Source organism: Rissa tridactyla, chromosome 7 (genome assembly GCF_028500815.1).
Source record: "Rissa tridactyla isolate bRisTri1 chromosome 7, bRisTri1.patW.cur.20221130, whole genome shotgun sequence".
Classification (NCBI taxonomy): domain Eukaryota; kingdom Metazoa; phylum Chordata; class Aves; order Charadriiformes; family Laridae; genus Rissa; species Rissa tridactyla.
The window spans coordinates 9531098-9548589 of record NC_071472.1 but is presented as its reverse complement, the minus strand read 5'-3'; the positions used below and the strand labels follow the sequence as shown (position 1 = coordinate 9548589).

The window sequence follows — 17492 nt, the reverse complement described above, 5'->3', positions numbered from 1 at the left end:
TGGACAGATCGTTTCTGAGGGCCACACTGAAGTTCCTTGCTGTATGGCATAACATCATTCCTAAAAACCACTCTGCCCTGTAAAACTCTACACACGAGAAATTACATACTTCAGGTAACCGAGTGTTTAACACTGAGCTGTTTATCCATAAAATTCATGAGTCCCATAGAAAGAATAACTGAAACGTGTATTGATTTTAAGCTGTTGTACCAAGCTGGATAATCTCCTCCCCCCCCTTTTTTTTTTAATTTATTTATTATTATGTTAAAAGCATTTTGTGAGCAGAGAGAAACATTCTGTGGCACTACGCAGAAGACGGCTTCAGAACCAGAGGATATCACAGACTGCGCCGTCCTCCGCTCTGTTTTGGCATTGAAACCTGCAACAGCAAGTCTTCCAGGAGGCTTGCCCAGGTTGATTTAACCCAAAGCAGCAGCCACCGTTGAGGTAACAGTATGACACTTTTCGATCTTATCAAAACACTCAAATTGGATTCAAGCATGTTCTTTAAAGTCAAGCTCAATGTAACTGCCTGGCTTGAGGGGCTGGAGTGTCTCGTGAGTCGTGCTAACACACAGCACACCAACCACCACCGATGCTGAAGGAGAGACAGTGATTAAAAACAAAAGTGAGGCACCAGGCAGTGTCACCTTTGATCACCTTTTGCTATGTATCCAGCAGTAAAGAAGAAAATGTAGCCAATTCTGCTTCTACACTATGATTCTTCCATGCCTCCTTCTATTAGGGTGTTTTAACTGTAAACAGATCCACGCTGTTGTTCACACAAGCAACAGACTGAGTCCTTTCCCTCCTCACTTACGTGGTACACCCAGAAGAGCTCCAAAGGTATGAATGGAGTCATTCTAGATAAGCAAATCATACAGGGTGTTAAGTTTTATCTGAAATGCCAGCCCCACTGAAGTTGGCAGTAAAATCCCACATCAAGATTTGACTACTATAGCATTTTTCACATACTACCTAGTGTTCATAATGCATTTGATACATTCTGGTTGAAAATAAATTCCTCTTTCTCAGAAAATATTGTTATATGCAAAACAGCAGTCAATACAAAGTAAGAATAGATATACAAAGCCAATCTTGGAAGAAAATGAGAAGGCAAAGAAGCAAAACCAACCGTAGATAGCATTTTCTGAAATGAATAGATTTGTGCCATTGGGTCTGTACAAGAACCTCTCATCTGTTTTAATAAACAGATATATTTGTCCGGCTTACCTTCATATAACCAGTCTGCAATTCCATTAAAAATAATTCCTTCTTTTCCCGAAGATGTCAGGCGCAATGAGCTACTCTTTACATCAGGCTGATAGTAGATGTTATTTTCAAAAATATAAATCTGGATGAGGTAAGAGGGATGGAGAGAAAAAAGAACATTTTGGTACATATAAATGAATGTTCAGCAATGAATACGTAATTTCCTCAGGCACAGAACAGTCTACAGAATAATTCAGCATGAGTTTTCACTGACATTGCCTTCATATTTCCTTTTATTATCAATTTGGACAAACTAAGCAAACTTCTAATACTTATGCCAAGCCAAATTCTTCCTTTGAAATTTTCTTCATAGTTGCAATGTTTCTATTCACTTTAAGAAATATTATTACATTCCTCAGAATCATACAGGAGACAAGTTTTGTAACAGTTAAATAGATACAGAAATATTCCATTAATTCCATTCTATCTAAAAAAATCACCTGTTTTTCTAGCTGTGAAATTAGACACACTTCTGCAAGTACATACAACACAGTACACACATCATAAATGAAAGTTACAGCTTTATATCATGGTGTGAGAACTTACTGGAAAAGCAAAAATAAATAGCAGACTGCCGTTAACTTTTCTCAGCTTGCTGACACTATTTCTGACTCTGACACACAAACATTTTGTCTCACGTATACTATATAAATGCCCTTTATTTTCAAGTCTAGGCTCCTCCTCGTTTTCCTGGGAGTAACAGACGAGGCAGACAGTCCTTTCCTCCTCCACTGCCACTTCTCAGTCTTCTCCGCTTTTCTTTCCCCGCTCACTTTGTTGCAAAGGATTTCAAGTTCACTCATTTTGTGAGACTGAGCTCCAGGCTCCATGACAAAATGCAATGAAAGAAAGATAAAGGCCAAAAAAACAAAACCAAAACCCAACCAAGCAAAACCCAAACAAAAACAACAAAAAAAACCCTAAACAAAAGAAAAAGAATAATAAAAGACTTTGGAGGAGCATGGGGATGGTAAAAAGGGCAGGTGATGATGAGGAAATTTTATGACATGGAAATCCTTACGTACTCAGATGCAGGCCCCAACGGGCCGTAGGCCTGCCTTTCTCCTATCAGCCAGGACACCTTCCAACATTTCACTGCAACACAATTTAGGTACATGTTTTCCCAAACTTCTTCATTGGCCCTATCATTCCCAATCCGGGTTAATAAGAAACAAACTTCAGCACAGCTACTAGCATTTCTGGTAATAATGCTCTTAATTCTTTTTGTCTGTATTCCTGCATACCTCATTTTCCCGAGTTGTCAATGCCTGTGACTAGACTCTTATTTTAGCTATAATCGTCTCAGAGTTCTAGCCTTTTTCTTTACTTTATCGCTAAATTACAATGGCCACACATGTGCTTGCACAGCTTAGCAAAGGAGTCAAACTAATATCGCTGTTACGCACCAAACTTGATTCACACTAAGAAAATTCAGCTAACAGCACTAGAGAAGCAACACACAACAGAAATTTATGTTACATGATTCCATCAACGTACACCGATATACGGAGTCTCAGGGACTGCTAACACGAAGTAAATATATTTCCACCAAAGACCATTTTAAAAGCCTGGTCATTTATCATTCTCTCATACTTCTATGATAAATGACGTATGGGAAATTCTAACCAGAGAGCAAAGAAGTATTATCACTATTACTGCTGTTCTCTTTGCTTCTAAATTACCATCTGAAATAGATTTCCCTATAAGTCCCCAAACTAATGGCATTTTTTGATTTTTAACAGTAGCCACTTCATGGTTTCTGCTGCATAAAGCAATAAAGCTGTGGTTTTTTCACACCATGAGTAATGTAATGATTTTAACCATTACCGGGAATCAAGGGTGACTTGGAACAAAGTTCTTTATGGTCAGAAATTCAAAACTCAGCAGTGAGTTCAAAACTGAATTAAAAATAGTTGCTCCAGTTTGAATAGTCCAAAATGTACTGACTAGTAATTAAATTTATAGTTCTAAAAATAATATTTGGTACATTTGAGAATTTATGGGAAGCTGATTTATGACCCAGCGTTAACACCAAGAGAAAGTAAGGACTAGAGAAAGCTGGACATAGCAAGCTTTTGAAATAATATCGACAAACACTCCTTGTCAATGCATGTTTCCAAAGTAAAAATGTACTTTTTGTTTCCAAGGTAAAAGAAACAAATAAAGTAATAACAAGGCATGGTTAACTGCTTAACCAAGAAAACCAAAATATTTTAGCCAAGTACTTGCTATTGAAGTGAGCTCAAAATATTCCTATCAGACTAAATTACAGATAGCGTAAGTAGGGGGAACCACTCTATTGACTATTGCTTAGTAAGGAGCGATTTCTTACAGTTGACAATCTCTTCTCATATAAAAAACTGCTTTCAGGAGATTACCAAAAAAAGCCTACTTGATCAAATGATTCTATTTTATTTAAGCTTCTTTAATTAAATGAGCTCAATCTAATTCAGTTTTGAAGATCAGAAGTATCATTTTTGCTTTTCTCCCCCCTTTTCAGGCCATTCGTATTTTTAATGCTGAAGATACCCATAGCGTCTAGTCTCTGCAATGAAAAACTTTCATTTAAACCCATAATCGCCAGCCAAAGTACAGGATTAAGAACTGCTTGTTTTATGACCAGACGATGAAAAGGTCTTTAATCCTGTTATTACTAGTTAGCAGGCATTGCTAATTCCATTTGACACATTTCAGATAAGTAAATATCTCAGAAGGAATACTCACTGTTGTGCCGCCTGACTGCTGGCTTCCTCAGCTTTATCCCCCATTCATTTCCTAAAGCCGCTTTGTCTTCCCTCCTCAGCCAGTCCTCAGCCACCCTCTGAACATCCCCACAATCCTCTTAATCTGCTCCGTCATCCAAAGTTTCCCTCATCACTTATAAAATGTGCTCTTTCAACTTTGAAAACTACCCCAAGAACACGTTTTTCTTAAAGATATGTATTGGAAAATTGTTATGTTCTTGAAAAACTTCAAAGCCATCCAGCAGCTCTTTCCCTAGAAAGCCTCGATCTCATTGCTTTCTTGAATTTAACATTAAAAATGATGAATTTACGTTCCTTTGCAAAACATTTATGAAATACAACCGCTCATGTTCCTCCATATAACTGAACGGCATGTAAATGCACATCGATGATTTAGGGTTGGCGTACTGGCAAGTATCGCTCTGCACTGCCTGCAGCATTTCCAAAGATCAATATCCTCATGCTTGAGGCTGTAAAAACATCTTAGAAAGATTCACCACTATGGTTTGTCATTTAATCTCACCCGTAATTTTGAATATTTGTTATATTGCAGGAGGTGACATCTTCCACATAAAGCCCACAAACTGCTGTTTGTACCGACAGGAAGGGCTTTGGGCACGTTTCCTACAATGATGCTGCCTAACCCCTGCAGTCAGGAATGCATTCCCCTCCATTCCTGACCGTGCCAAAGTGCTCATCTGTAATTAACTCCTTCACCTCTTGGAAATAAGGGCTTGCGAGTTAAAATGTTGATTTCTGCAGCAAAACAGCAGAGTTGTAACAGGAGTGACATTATCTTGAAGGCTACTAGTCATGGCCCGAGAGGCTCTTTGCTTTGCTCTCTGGAAGTCCAGGCTGTGAATTCAATTAAGCACAAGCACTTTGTGTAGCCACAGAAACCAGTCTCCCATCTTACAATACTGCCAGCGCAATGCAGCCAAGAAAGACATTTCTAAGAGACATAGTCATTGCAAACTCCTCTTCCCAGTAGAACATTCATATGGTACAAATGTAACCACTGAAATTGTAATAGATCACCACTTGAAATTAATTTTGTTCACGAGACTGTGAATAGATCTTGCTTGCTTTTGTCTAGCATCTGCACACACAAGACTGACCAGCAGCTAAGCGTCTTTATGTCCCTCTGAAATAGCCGCAAATAGAGCCAAGCGTATGCGCAACAACCCTGGTTTTACCAGAGAGCAGTGAAGTGGGCTGCTTCTTCCTGTAAAACACCCGAGTTCTTTTTCTTTGGTTCATGCATTTTTTGCCTTCCTGTTCAATTTAAACATTGCCACCAATGCTTTCTGTTGAAAACAATATCTGTAGAAAACTCCTTACACTTCTACTTTATGCTGCTCTAAAATATATTTCCAAGCTTTTATTTCAAAAACACAAAGGCTAAGGGGAAATTTTTATTTTTTAGGTGGCGGCTGCTGCTGCTGATTAGTTGCAGTACAGCAATACAAAGAAGCTGAATTTATGAGCCACAATTTGGTCTTTAAAATTGAGTGAAAGGGAGAGCAAGTGGCTGAGAGAGAACTCAAACTACTACTTTTCCTACAACAGAGACTTAAACTCTCAAATATTGCAAGGCAGAAAGCAAATAACAACACTGGGACAAGAATTATTAATAAAATAAAAAAATATTCTTGGAGCAGAATCTTGCAAATTAATGTGACTAAAATCTTGACTCCAGTAAGTAAAACTAAACATGTGCCCAAAGGTTTCCAGGGTGGGGACTTCACATACTTCATCACTTTGTACATCGTGTTTTGGGCAATGTCACATAAACCAAAGATTTCCCTTGCGAGTCTATCTCCACTCAGGCATTTGGGAGCAAGTAAAAGTAAAAGGACTTTTCTTAATATACACTTGGGTCTAATTACTACATCATGAGTACTAAAACGTTGACTGTAACTACTGAATCTTCCAAAACTGCTAAAAGAGGAGTTGCTAACTGTGTATCAGACAGGTAGTCTCATGAATACATCAGTGGCTTTGTGCCCAAAATGCTTTCACAGCTTTCAGTCATGACGATAAGAAAATAAATTGAAAAAGGCACAAAGTGGAACCAGGCTATGCTATCTTATATGAAAATTATTATTGAGCTTTTTTTAACCTCTTCACCACCTGTTTCCCAAGTATTTTTAAAGTATTTAAATATATTTTTTAGCTAAGACCCTTACCTAATAATGCTGGAAATGGGGATATATATCAAAATCTTCAGCCCTCAAATTTATTTGACTTTTTGTTTTCTTAGAAATTTTGCAGAGCTGATGACATCAAGACTTAAGCCAAATGAAGAAAAAACTCAGCGTTTCTTTAATTACTTTATTAAGTTTTTCCTAATTAATAAAAACATCTGCAAGAATGCTTTGGATTAGTGAGAGATTAATTCTTGATAATGATCACATTTATTTCAACTGACTGTGAAGAATTTCAGGCTCTGCTTGCTCTAATGTTCTACCTACAGCACTAATCCTCCTTCTTCCACATCTGTCAGCCTCTAAACTATCTTCTCATAAAGCTTCTTCTAAATTAATTTCTTCCCAAACACTTATTTGTTGTTTGCAACATGTTTCACAATTACATGATTTTATTTCAGGCTGAGGTCTTAAGCAGAGCACCCAGTCCAAGCAGTTAGTTCCAGATGGCAGACAGCTGTGAAAACACAGAGACATCTAATCCCACAGCTGAATGGCAAACCCAGTGCCAACAGTTGGAGAGGCCCCCTGTGTGTCTTTAATCGTTTCAAACACTACAGGCAGAGAAAAGCTGCTAAATTACAGAAAAATACACCACTTTTTCCCTTTAGGTGCTCCACGGAAGCCTTCTGCATGGGCATACCCACACTCAATCACTCCTGTGATTGCAGGTCAGCTTATCGGCAACAGTTCAAGCCTTTTCCTCACCAGTTGGGCAGCGGCAGCAGTTTGCCTGGAGCTGCGTGGAGGTCACCATGAGGTGGCCTACCCTGCACAGAAGCAGTGAGTGTGTGCAAAGCTGGGCTTTGAGCTCTCCACCAAAGCAGGGGCAGCTTCTCTACCAGAGGCTGCCAGTAGCCGGTTAGCCCTGGCAGTTGAGACAAGAGTCACTACCGGGTATTTGCAGGTGTCCTAGAAATTCATCCAGGCACCAAAGTTCAGACTTGTATGTATATCCAAAAGCCCAGTTTTCTTCAGGTGGAGGAGAAACAGAGCTGCAGCCCTTGCTGACAAAACCTTCCCCGGAAACCTTCCCTGGAACCAGTTATCAGTCTCACTTGCAGAGAAAAGCTACCAGAGAGGCAAGTTTGTCTTAAACCTGATGTTAAGGAGGTAGACTTAACAATCTAGCATTAGTCCTTTCTCTAATTTACACATGGATAAACTTATTTTCATATGCATATGATAAGGTAGCTTACCACGCAACAAGTTTTTAAAATAGATTATACAAACACTAACCGTATAGCTATAATGTGTTGCCACTGCTGCTCCCCAAAGCGAGAGGGAACTATCTCGGGTCTAGAAGCAGCATTACTCACTCACATCATGCTTTGCCCAAGCTGAAGGTATGTCTCCCCGCTCTGTACCACAACCAGGTACTTGCTGGCCTGTGTCTCAGTTCTTACTGTAGTGTGGCCACCTTTTAAAAGCCATGAGAAGGTACAGTGTTCTATAAGGCAGAAGTTTGCAGATGCCCAGTCTAATATTTCCACATTACCTGATGTGAAATGACAGAAATCACTAACAATTAACAAATAAAACTGAAGAAAATCAGTTAGCATGGCCTTTAAAATTGTCTTGATATTTATCATAGGAAAAACTTGGACATCCATCCCATAATGGTTAATATATCAGGGAATTATTTTCCTAACTTAATGAGTGAATCTTCTTAATTAATCCTCCAGAGTTTCAGCATGGCAGATTTGTTTGACTTCCTGATTGATACCATCGGCACAAATACATTTTGCCATCAATAATAATAGTAATAGGTAATGCAAACTGCAAGTGTCAGTGGGCTTTGCAGCCATGACTTGCCCTTACACAAGTTTTAAGAGCTCCTGAAATTAACTTTTCAAGATAAAAAGAAAATACCCAGAATCCAGCACCTTGTCTTGAAGGAATGAAATGGTGGAGTGTGACTAATGGCATGGTTTGTCATTACACAGATTCATCAGGACAAATCAGTTTAAGGAAAGTGCTGACCAAACTCTAAAGCTACTGAGCAGACACAGCTAGAAAGGAAACAAAGAAGGCATCCGTATCAATGCACGCTTGATTAAAAAAAAAAAAATCTGTACAAGAAGCACTGGTGTCTTCCTGTGCAGGTGAATGTCATACCTGTGAAACAAGGAAATCATCAGATTCATCCACAGAATCTCTGACCAACAAATATATAAATAACTGTTCCAACTTGGAACAACTTCAGCACTCCCACTTCACACCCCAGAGAACGTGACAGTCTTTATTACCTTTCACGTAGGGAATACGAGCTACGACAAGAATAAGGAATTTCTGATGATGCCCAGAAGGAGACCTTCAGGCATTCAGGAAATGCTGCTGCAGAACTCTGGCAGTTGCTAATGACAGTGCTAAAGACATCGACCTAAAGCATCTTCAGGCAGCCCATCTCTGGCTATATTTATGTGTGACCTTGGCAAGGACACACAGTTCACCACTCTTTGGACTAGCACAGGTGTCTTCAGAGACCAATGTTCTACATAACAGACCCCTCAAGTGCATTTTTTGCTCTATGCAGAGGGATAAGTATTTTTACTGATGCAGAAACAAGTGGCGTCCTGTGCACGCACACAGATAGTCTGGCTAACCAGCTGACTGCACCATCACCACGGCCGATAGCTACCGCTCAGCATAGGATCTATTAGACTTCTTCATTTCCTAAGCATACGGCAAAATTCCATCCCTTCTTCTTCTGAGACTTCCAGCTAATTAGTTGGATAATTAATTCTTCAAAAGCTTCAAGATGTTTTTCCATCTGGGCTTGCCTCTTACCATTTGTTCTGTCTCCTGTCTTACCATACATTAACCAGGGCCAAATCCAACTGCCCTGGTCAGTCACTAAAATTTCCAGATGAAATACGTTCTCTTCCTAACAACTGTTAATACAAATAATATCAGCTATTCATTAGACAGAAGAAAGTCAAATAAAGAATACTTTCTTAGTCCCTCCGCAAATTTTGTACTTTGCTCTTCAGAGATCAAACCAGTTTCAGGTACAACACTAAGCTGGCACAGCACTATTTTGCAGTTGAACCTCATACTGGGAAGAGAAAGATCATCCCATGACACACACAGCAGCTGTATTTCTCCTAGTCCTGAACTCATGTCGGAGCATGCAGTGGAACGAAACACACAGCAAAGGGGGAATCGTAGAATAGAATCACAGAATCACTTCGGTTAGAAAAGACCCATAAGATCATCGAGTCCAACCATTAACCTAGCAAAGAAAAAAAAAAAAAAAAAAGTATTTTCATTTCCTACTGCTGTTTTTGACACAATTATGGACTTCTTTTGATTTGTAAATAATATTGGAACTAACTTTAGATTACAGGAATAAATTAAAATCAAATTCCTGCATCCACATGGAAAACATTTGGTTATGGTTTTTCAATGCTTGCTGTCAAGATAACAAGTCTGGTTTTCATTTAAGTACTTAACATACTTGTTACCACTTTCTGGCTCACAGATCTGAAAAATTATACAAATGGCTCTACTTCAGCAACTTACAATTCAGTTTCACCAATTTCAAAAATATTGCACATCAGCCACCATATCTGTCTATGAATTACCGTTGCAAATAAAGACCTGGCTTGACATCTTCTCTACCACTGTTCAACATCCTCCAAAGCCCTGATAGACACATTTTTTCCAATAGAGCCACTGATTATGTTGTTCGTAGTCAGTGCAATGCCTTTTCTCTTCTTCAGGTCCAAACTGAACAAACGTTTTCTCGTCATCTATGATTCCCCTTACTATACCCCTGGGACGATTGAGATTGCCAGACCATTATTATACCCACTGCTGCAGAAGATGAGTACCCCTTTTCTGCCCTTCTCCCTTGCCAAAACCTCATTTAGTTGATGCAGCTTCCCACTGAAGAACAAGCTGTACTTAAGATGACATGCCTTGTGTGTCAATGCAACAACTGTATGACTCCTATTTTCTTTTTTCCTCTCATTTGGACATTTTGGAAAGAAAACACTTTCTAACGTCATCCAGAAGAACTGGACATACAGTGCTATATAGGAACAGTTGTTTATTAAACCCAGTTAGAAGTTCCACGATGGCAATCCAAAACTCCTCTCCTGGTCCATATCAAAGCTCCTCTATGGCCCAGAGCCACAAAGCACATGCTGTAGTGATCCACAGAAATCCTTCAGGTCTCCATTACAGGAAAGAGGTAGCTTTTCCTGTGTTCTATGATGAACTGGTGTTGTGATGTCGTTTGGCTTGTTTCTACCTACAGCTTGAGACTCAACACCCATCTTCAACATAACTCTAATTAAGTGCCAGCACAGGGGTCACTCAAACTGCTCATGGGCTGCATGCATGGTAAGAACGATGGGCACACCACCAATCTTCCTGTGACAATGCTCTATACATGGGTGTTTCCAAGTTAGGTGTTGATTTACTGTTCCATACATGTGAAAGGGAGATCTGCTGCGCACAAAGTCACATGGACAAACCGGATTTCTAGGCGATACTTTGCACATGTTGGAGAAGTAGCAAGATGAAGGGTCAGTACCTGCTGTTCTTGCCCATGGTAATAAGCTCTGGAAGAAGCTCCGTGGTAATGAACTGGGACACTCACACATTGAGAGGCAAGTAAAATGCAAGGTGGCAAACTATTACCCAGAACAGTTATTATGCATTTCACCAGTGCGACTGATTATTCTGCTGATGTTTTTCTTACAGGTCCTGCAGCGATCTCCAGAACCAGAGAGAATTACTGTATTTTGGATAATATAAAACACAAGGAAGTGGCTTACAAAGCTTTTACAAGTGTAAATTCTAGATGGTTAGAGTATTTATTAGTGACTTTGTCAGTTAAAATTACGCAGACTTTTTCCAAAATCCCTTTTTTTCCCCACATGTTACAAATTTTCTATCCAGATCACATATGTCACAGAATACCAATTTCAAGGAAAGTTTTACAGAATTGTATTGCAAAGCAGCTTTACGTTATATCTCTTTCCTCTGCGTTATATCTGTAGTCTGTTTGGATTGTGAGCTCCCATGGACACGGATTGCAGGCTAAAAAGTCGGAGAGAGTTTGCAATACAGCTGCTTTGCAAGTCTCCAAGAGTGCAGAATGCCTCTGATCTCCCCTCTACAGATATTTTTTTCTTTTGCCAGTCAATCTATATTGGTACAGAATTTTCAGAGGTGTTCAGCTCTGACTTGCTCCAGCTCTTACCCCATAGTTCCATGTGCAGCACAGACCACTAAATTATGCAGATACTGGGTACAGCAGGTACCATCAGCTACCGAAGCAAAGCATGGCAGTAGACAAAAATCTGCCCTTATATGATCTATGTTTCAAAATCATCAGATACATTGCAAATGAGGCAGAAAAAAATAATAGATAATAACAAAATGATTATAATTGTAAGCAATAATAACCATATTCACTCTCAAAGGTACCAATTTTCTAAAGATTGTGATTGACCTAGACAGGAATTTTCTCAGGGGAAGCTTTCAAACCTTTTGATTATGTTGTAATTAAGGCAGCGAGGAAGTAGCTGTTGATCGGTGTGAAACATGGAGACCTCAAAACACATACATCCCAATGTCACATACCACTTTTTTTATCAGTTACAATATGTTGATTTTATTTTTGCAGTCATCAAGCTGCCAGATGTAGCATGAACAGAACACTGATGCACCACTTTTCTACGGTCTAGATTAATGCCACTGCATCACAGTAATGTGTTAGCACAATGGTTTCTGAACAACTGCAAACAATCTACAAGGCTATTATATTTAATTGCTCTTTAGATAGTTTATAAATCTACTGTAAACAATAGCGAGGATGCACTCATAATGCAGCTACAAGATTAGTTAGTAATGTCATGGAATAAACCAGGCCATGAACTCACAGAGTATCAGCAACTCCACGATAACTCTGATGTTTTTGTCCTTGATTTCCAATAAAAGTGAGGAAGCATTGCCCTCTTGTTTAGACACACATTAATTATGTTGCCTTTCCAATGATATTGGATCATGACGTTCACTAAATTCACACCCTGCCTAATCCCGAGATAACTTACTCCTGAGTGCAAACATTGAGCTGTATGTTGTATAAACAAAATCACATATAATATCTGAACTACGACCTACGCAAAAAGCTATTTTATAAATCTTTGTGATTGCACAGAAGGTTAGAGTAAGACTGGCTTGCCCCTGAGCTGATAGTCTGGATCTACTGCTCCCTCCCCACGGAGCTACCTGAAGAACCACGCTGGCTGCAGCACTGTGCAAAACGTCTTTGAGGGATTGGGCTGCTCAGCCCTTTGGTCTTCATCTGTGTAAGTGATGTGTATAACAGACTTATCTATACACAGCGTATGCCCAGGAACTCACACTCCTTGTTCCTCACATTTACTGATAGATTCTGACTAATGAACCAGCGTGGAAGAGCGTGGACAGAAATGTCACTCTTACGTGCCTGGGTTGCTCCTACGGACTTACAATAAAATCATAATCTGCCCTTACCATAAAACCTTTTTAAATGATCTCTGGTATTTCAAAGGCTCATCTCACGCTGTTATCAAGCCTTCAATTATGCTCAGACTGATCAATCCATAACATGAAAAATTTTCAACCTAGTTACTCTGTAAGAAAACAGGCAATGTTGGGAGATGGGATAATATCTAAGATTACTGTCTGGACTTGGTGCCAAAGGAAGAATTTTCTCTGTTTCCTTTGACAAAATGTAAGAAAGTAGCATCCTAACAGCAAGGACAAAAGTCAAAAGACAGAATGGAAAATGCTGTGCTATAAAGTCATATTTACATTTTCTACTATTCCTACAGTGGTAGATGATCCCCGAGAACTTTGCACATTATTCAAATGCTGAAGAATACCAGGATGCCTCTGAGCATCTTCTACATGAGAAACCAGGCAGGGTTTAACACAAAGCATTGTCCTTTCAGCTGCTATTGCTGACCCAGCCCGTCTTGTCGTACGGTACATCAGCCTTGTTCCCGCACCGTACACACTCTTTAAGTTGCCGGTTGTCTTTATGGTGGGCCAACATTTTAGCGGATGATATCTGTCTGCACAGACTCCACAGCCATTTACCATTTCACACAGGAAGGGCATTCAATACAAGAAAGTCAGTTTGTCTTAAAATATCTCATTAGGAATGAGACAAATAGGAAGGAGAAAATTCTGACTAACTCTTAAAATAGCATTTCTGTTTAGGACAGTTCGGGGTCCGTGAAGCACCACTTGAAAAGAACTGTTTGCTTTCCTTCCATGCAAAACTTCTCTCTTGTATTTCTGTAAATGCACTGGCATCTGCCACAAATGATGAAGTAAAAATGTGCAGTGTTCTGCAATACTATCCATATGATCAAGTAATACCTATTAGTCACTATTGATCAAACCCTGCTAATATACATAAAATGGTTATATGAGCACATGAATACTATTAGCGTATGAGTTCACCACACTATAGCACCCAGTTGACGCAATAAATACTTTGGTCTACACGGGCTTCTGTTTTCCTCATTAACGCTCTTTCTACCAGCTTAAAACAGACCTTTCTAATATCAGTTTGTTTCCACAAAAGTAAGAGTTTTAAGTGTTGGGTGATTGTTGGGTCCTTCAGCCTTCTTTCCTCCCTGCCAACCAATGCTTCATTTTCTTTTACAAATCAACAGTACACCTGAGTTTTTAATCCTCGTTCTCCAGGGCTGTCCTGGCCTTGAAGCTGTCAGTGAACACACCCTGCCCACAATTACACGTCTGCAAGCAGTCCCCTGCTTTCCCCTCTCTGGCTCAGGCTGAGTCAGCAGGAAAGCCTAAATCACTTTAACACAGTGCGGCAGGAGTTTAATCTGCTCTGATCCGTCAGTGCAAACACAGTGGGGAAGTCATAACCCCATTGTAGGGGAAAAAAACCAACCCATGCAAGGACAGTTACAGGTTGGTGATGATGGAATTTATTGTCTCTTTTTCAAGAAGGACTTGGCTGAAATAGAGAGAAAGAACCTACAAGAGCATTGAACATGACCAAAGCTGTGTGGTCATAAGCTGGTTTTTTTTTTTCCTCATCACAGCTGTCTTGCTGATGGAGATTCAACAGGAAGTCATGACACCATCATCTATGAAGTATGTACAGCTTTTAATTTTTTTTTTTATAATAACAAGGACCATCTACTCCATCTTTACCCATATGCAATGGGTAAAATCCTGGCTGACTGACGTAAAGAGTCCATTGACCTAAACTGTGCCAGAATGTCATATCTTGACCACTGGAACAACTGAACTAAACTTTCAAGGACACATATCATAGAGGCAAAGGAGGTTCAGCCCCACTGAAGAGGGGTCACTGTGACTTCCACCGACAGAAACCCGTCTATATTTTTGATGGACATTGTGTATCAAATGAGAAGTTAAATGTTATCATACAGCAAACCGAACCAATCAACAGAAGAGCCAGAGGAACGTTGACACACAGCAAGAGTTCAGGGGGTTTTGCCGCCAAGTTGGTTTTATCCCTTGCTCGTTCACAGCTGAACTCTGGAGGCACTGGTACCATCACAGAGACTCAGAAGTCTTTTGCAAGTCTTCTGAAAAAGTTTTACAAAAGATAAAAAAAAAAAAAAAAGCGTTCACCATTGGCTAAAACGACCTCCGGCTTAGAACCTGAACCACAAAGGCATTAGAAACGTCAGTTCTTCAAACTGACATGTTTTGACATTTTGTCACCTTGCCATAGTGAATCTCACCCTTCTTTTTGCCTAGGTGTTAAGGAGGTAATAGAGAATAGAATACATCTGGTTTCCTTATTTCACAGATAAAACTGACATTTACATTATGTTACTTTACTAAAAGATGAACACAGGCAAATTTTCCACCCCATCCTGTGGTATTTCGTACCTTTTTTTTTTAATATCAAATATGAAGTGATGAAGTGATTATATGATCCATGGCCACAGGTAAACCTGCAATGTTTCTGCACAGGAATTTTGAGTTATATGAAAATACAGTCCATAATAAATCTTCTTACCTAACCTTTCCCAACTCTGATTTAGCAAAAGGGTCAATCGGATTCTGACATCTCTTCTCATTGACTGTGTATTTAGTTTTTATGGGTGGCTATTTCTACAGAACTCTAGACTTCTGAAGTTTAATTTTCTTGTTTCCGCACTACATAAAGCTACACAGTGTTCACACAAGAAGCACAGCAGTCCTATTTTATGAGTCACTTGACTTGCAGTTAATATTAGCTAACAGACAGAAGCGTGAATATTCAGATATGCTTTGTTAGACATACACATGTTGAACAACATGATAGTCTAGATGAGAGGGGCGTGTTTCTATTTCCATTGCTGCCAGCAGGCTGCTGCACAGAAAACCCCTGATGATTGCTCCTGTTAAACATGTGTGTCTGTGCTTCCTTGCACGTGTCTTTGTGGGACTGAGTGTAAATATACACACACACAAAATATATATATGTGAAAAAAACAATTCACTTTCTAGCACAAAGATATGTCAAATTTCCAATACAAAAGAGTTATTGATATGAGATTGGATAGAAAAGTGCATTACCTGCACGCACAGTTTACATACTGATTCATATATTAGCTGCATGCTAGAGTAGTGATAATAGAATAAGAATCAAGGAAAGGGGTAAGGAAACATCTTTTATCTCCCCACTCAATTTATTCACTATAAAGCTGCTGGGCCTTTTATTGTTCCACATGAAAAACAGTAGTAGAGGAATAATGCTCCTATAAAACATATGATTTTCCCATTATTTCTTCACATTTTTCAGATACAGCCAAGTAGCTATTTTAACAAAAGGCTGGCAATATCTAATCCTTAATAGTTAATATTTTTAAGTTACCTTTCATAGCAGGACGTGTTCATTGCATTTAACTAAGCAAAATGATGAAGCAACTTCGTCTATGCTCAGCTTAGCCTTGCTTCCATTTATAAATGTTCCTGCTCTCTAGAGCTCACAAAAGTTTTACTGAATATATCAAATCTTGATATGTAAAAATGTATTTTTCTCTGTTTTCCAAAACTGCCTGTGTTTTCTGGCTACATCCTCCATTCCCCTTTTCTAAGATGGAGGAAACTTTTGTATTGATTATCACTTTTGAAACTAGGGAACATGCATTTAATGCTTATCTTCTGCTCCAACTCCTTCTATATTTAAGTGGAGTGGGCACCTAGAAATTAATAATTAAAAATGGAAATTAGTTCAGTAGAATACCTTCAGAGAAGCTAATACTTTAATTTTTTCTTTGAAGAATAGTTCCGATTGAATTATTTAGATGCAAAGGCAAAAAATATTTACATTTTACAATGCTAGTTCGAGAAATCCAAGAGGAAATTCAATGTGTACTAGCAGCTTAGGTTTTGTCGAAGACTTCTGCGTAACTCTAATTCTTATGTGAAGAAGAATATTATATTTTCCATACTCACCATGACCCTGATAAAAAGTAGTTCTTGTATCAAAAGTAAAGCAGGAAAAAGCTTTTGCAAGTATGCCAGTAAGTGGCTTTCATATCATTTAATAACAGGATCTGACCATTTAGCACATTTCATCTGACATAAAATACCAGAATGCCCAGTTTTGCAAAATAATACACAATCAAACTTTCGCTGCTGGCCAAAAAGTTAAAACAGTCTTTTTCTGTGCCTTTTTTTCTGTAAATACTTTCACTTTTTGATTCAAATCCTCAGTCTCTGACACAGTAAGTTTCCCAGCTGGAATCTAGAAACGTAATAAAAACATTCAGAAGAGAAAATAAAAACGCTTTAGTAGCCTTCTTAATTTCTCATTGCCTTCAGAAAGACATGACTTCATCATTTGCTAGAATTATGGTCAAATCCCTCGAAGACTCAACTAGGTGGGCAATGCTCAACCATTCAGGTTCCCTTTCTTCAGCAAGACAAAGGATCTCCGAGGTGCTCTGAAGTACAGAATTCTGTAAGGAACCCCTCATACATTTTAAACAAGAAAACACACCTGAGGTTAGTGTCACATCAAAACGTTCTTGCTTGTTTCTCGTTTTCAGAATAATTCAAGCAGACATTTTCCTCTCAGTTTTACTGCCATTTGCCTCATTAGCATCATGATTAAAAGGAAAGGTGAAATAAAGCCTTGACATTTCCATATGTGATTTTAAGTAACTCATATAAAAATACAGCAAGTCAAAAGAGCAGAAGACTTTGAAAATAATAACAGCAGATTAAATATATTTATTTAGGACTTAGTTCATTAGCATTA

At 38.9% G+C, this 17492-nt stretch overlaps 1 protein-coding gene across 3 annotated transcripts in view; it reads right to left on the bottom strand.

Annotated features, from left to right (window-relative positions):
- DPP10 (dipeptidyl peptidase like 10) overlaps positions 1–17492 on the bottom strand; it is a 225530-nt gene that overhangs the window by 52595 nt on the left and 155443 nt on the right. For all 3 annotated transcript variants that reach the window (XM_054208858.1, XM_054208859.1, XM_054208860.1), the window contains one exon: positions 1234–1354. In XM_054208858.1, coding sequence (XP_054064833.1) covers positions 1234–1354 — 121 coding nt within the window. The remainder of the gene's footprint in view (positions 1–1233; positions 1355–17492) is intronic.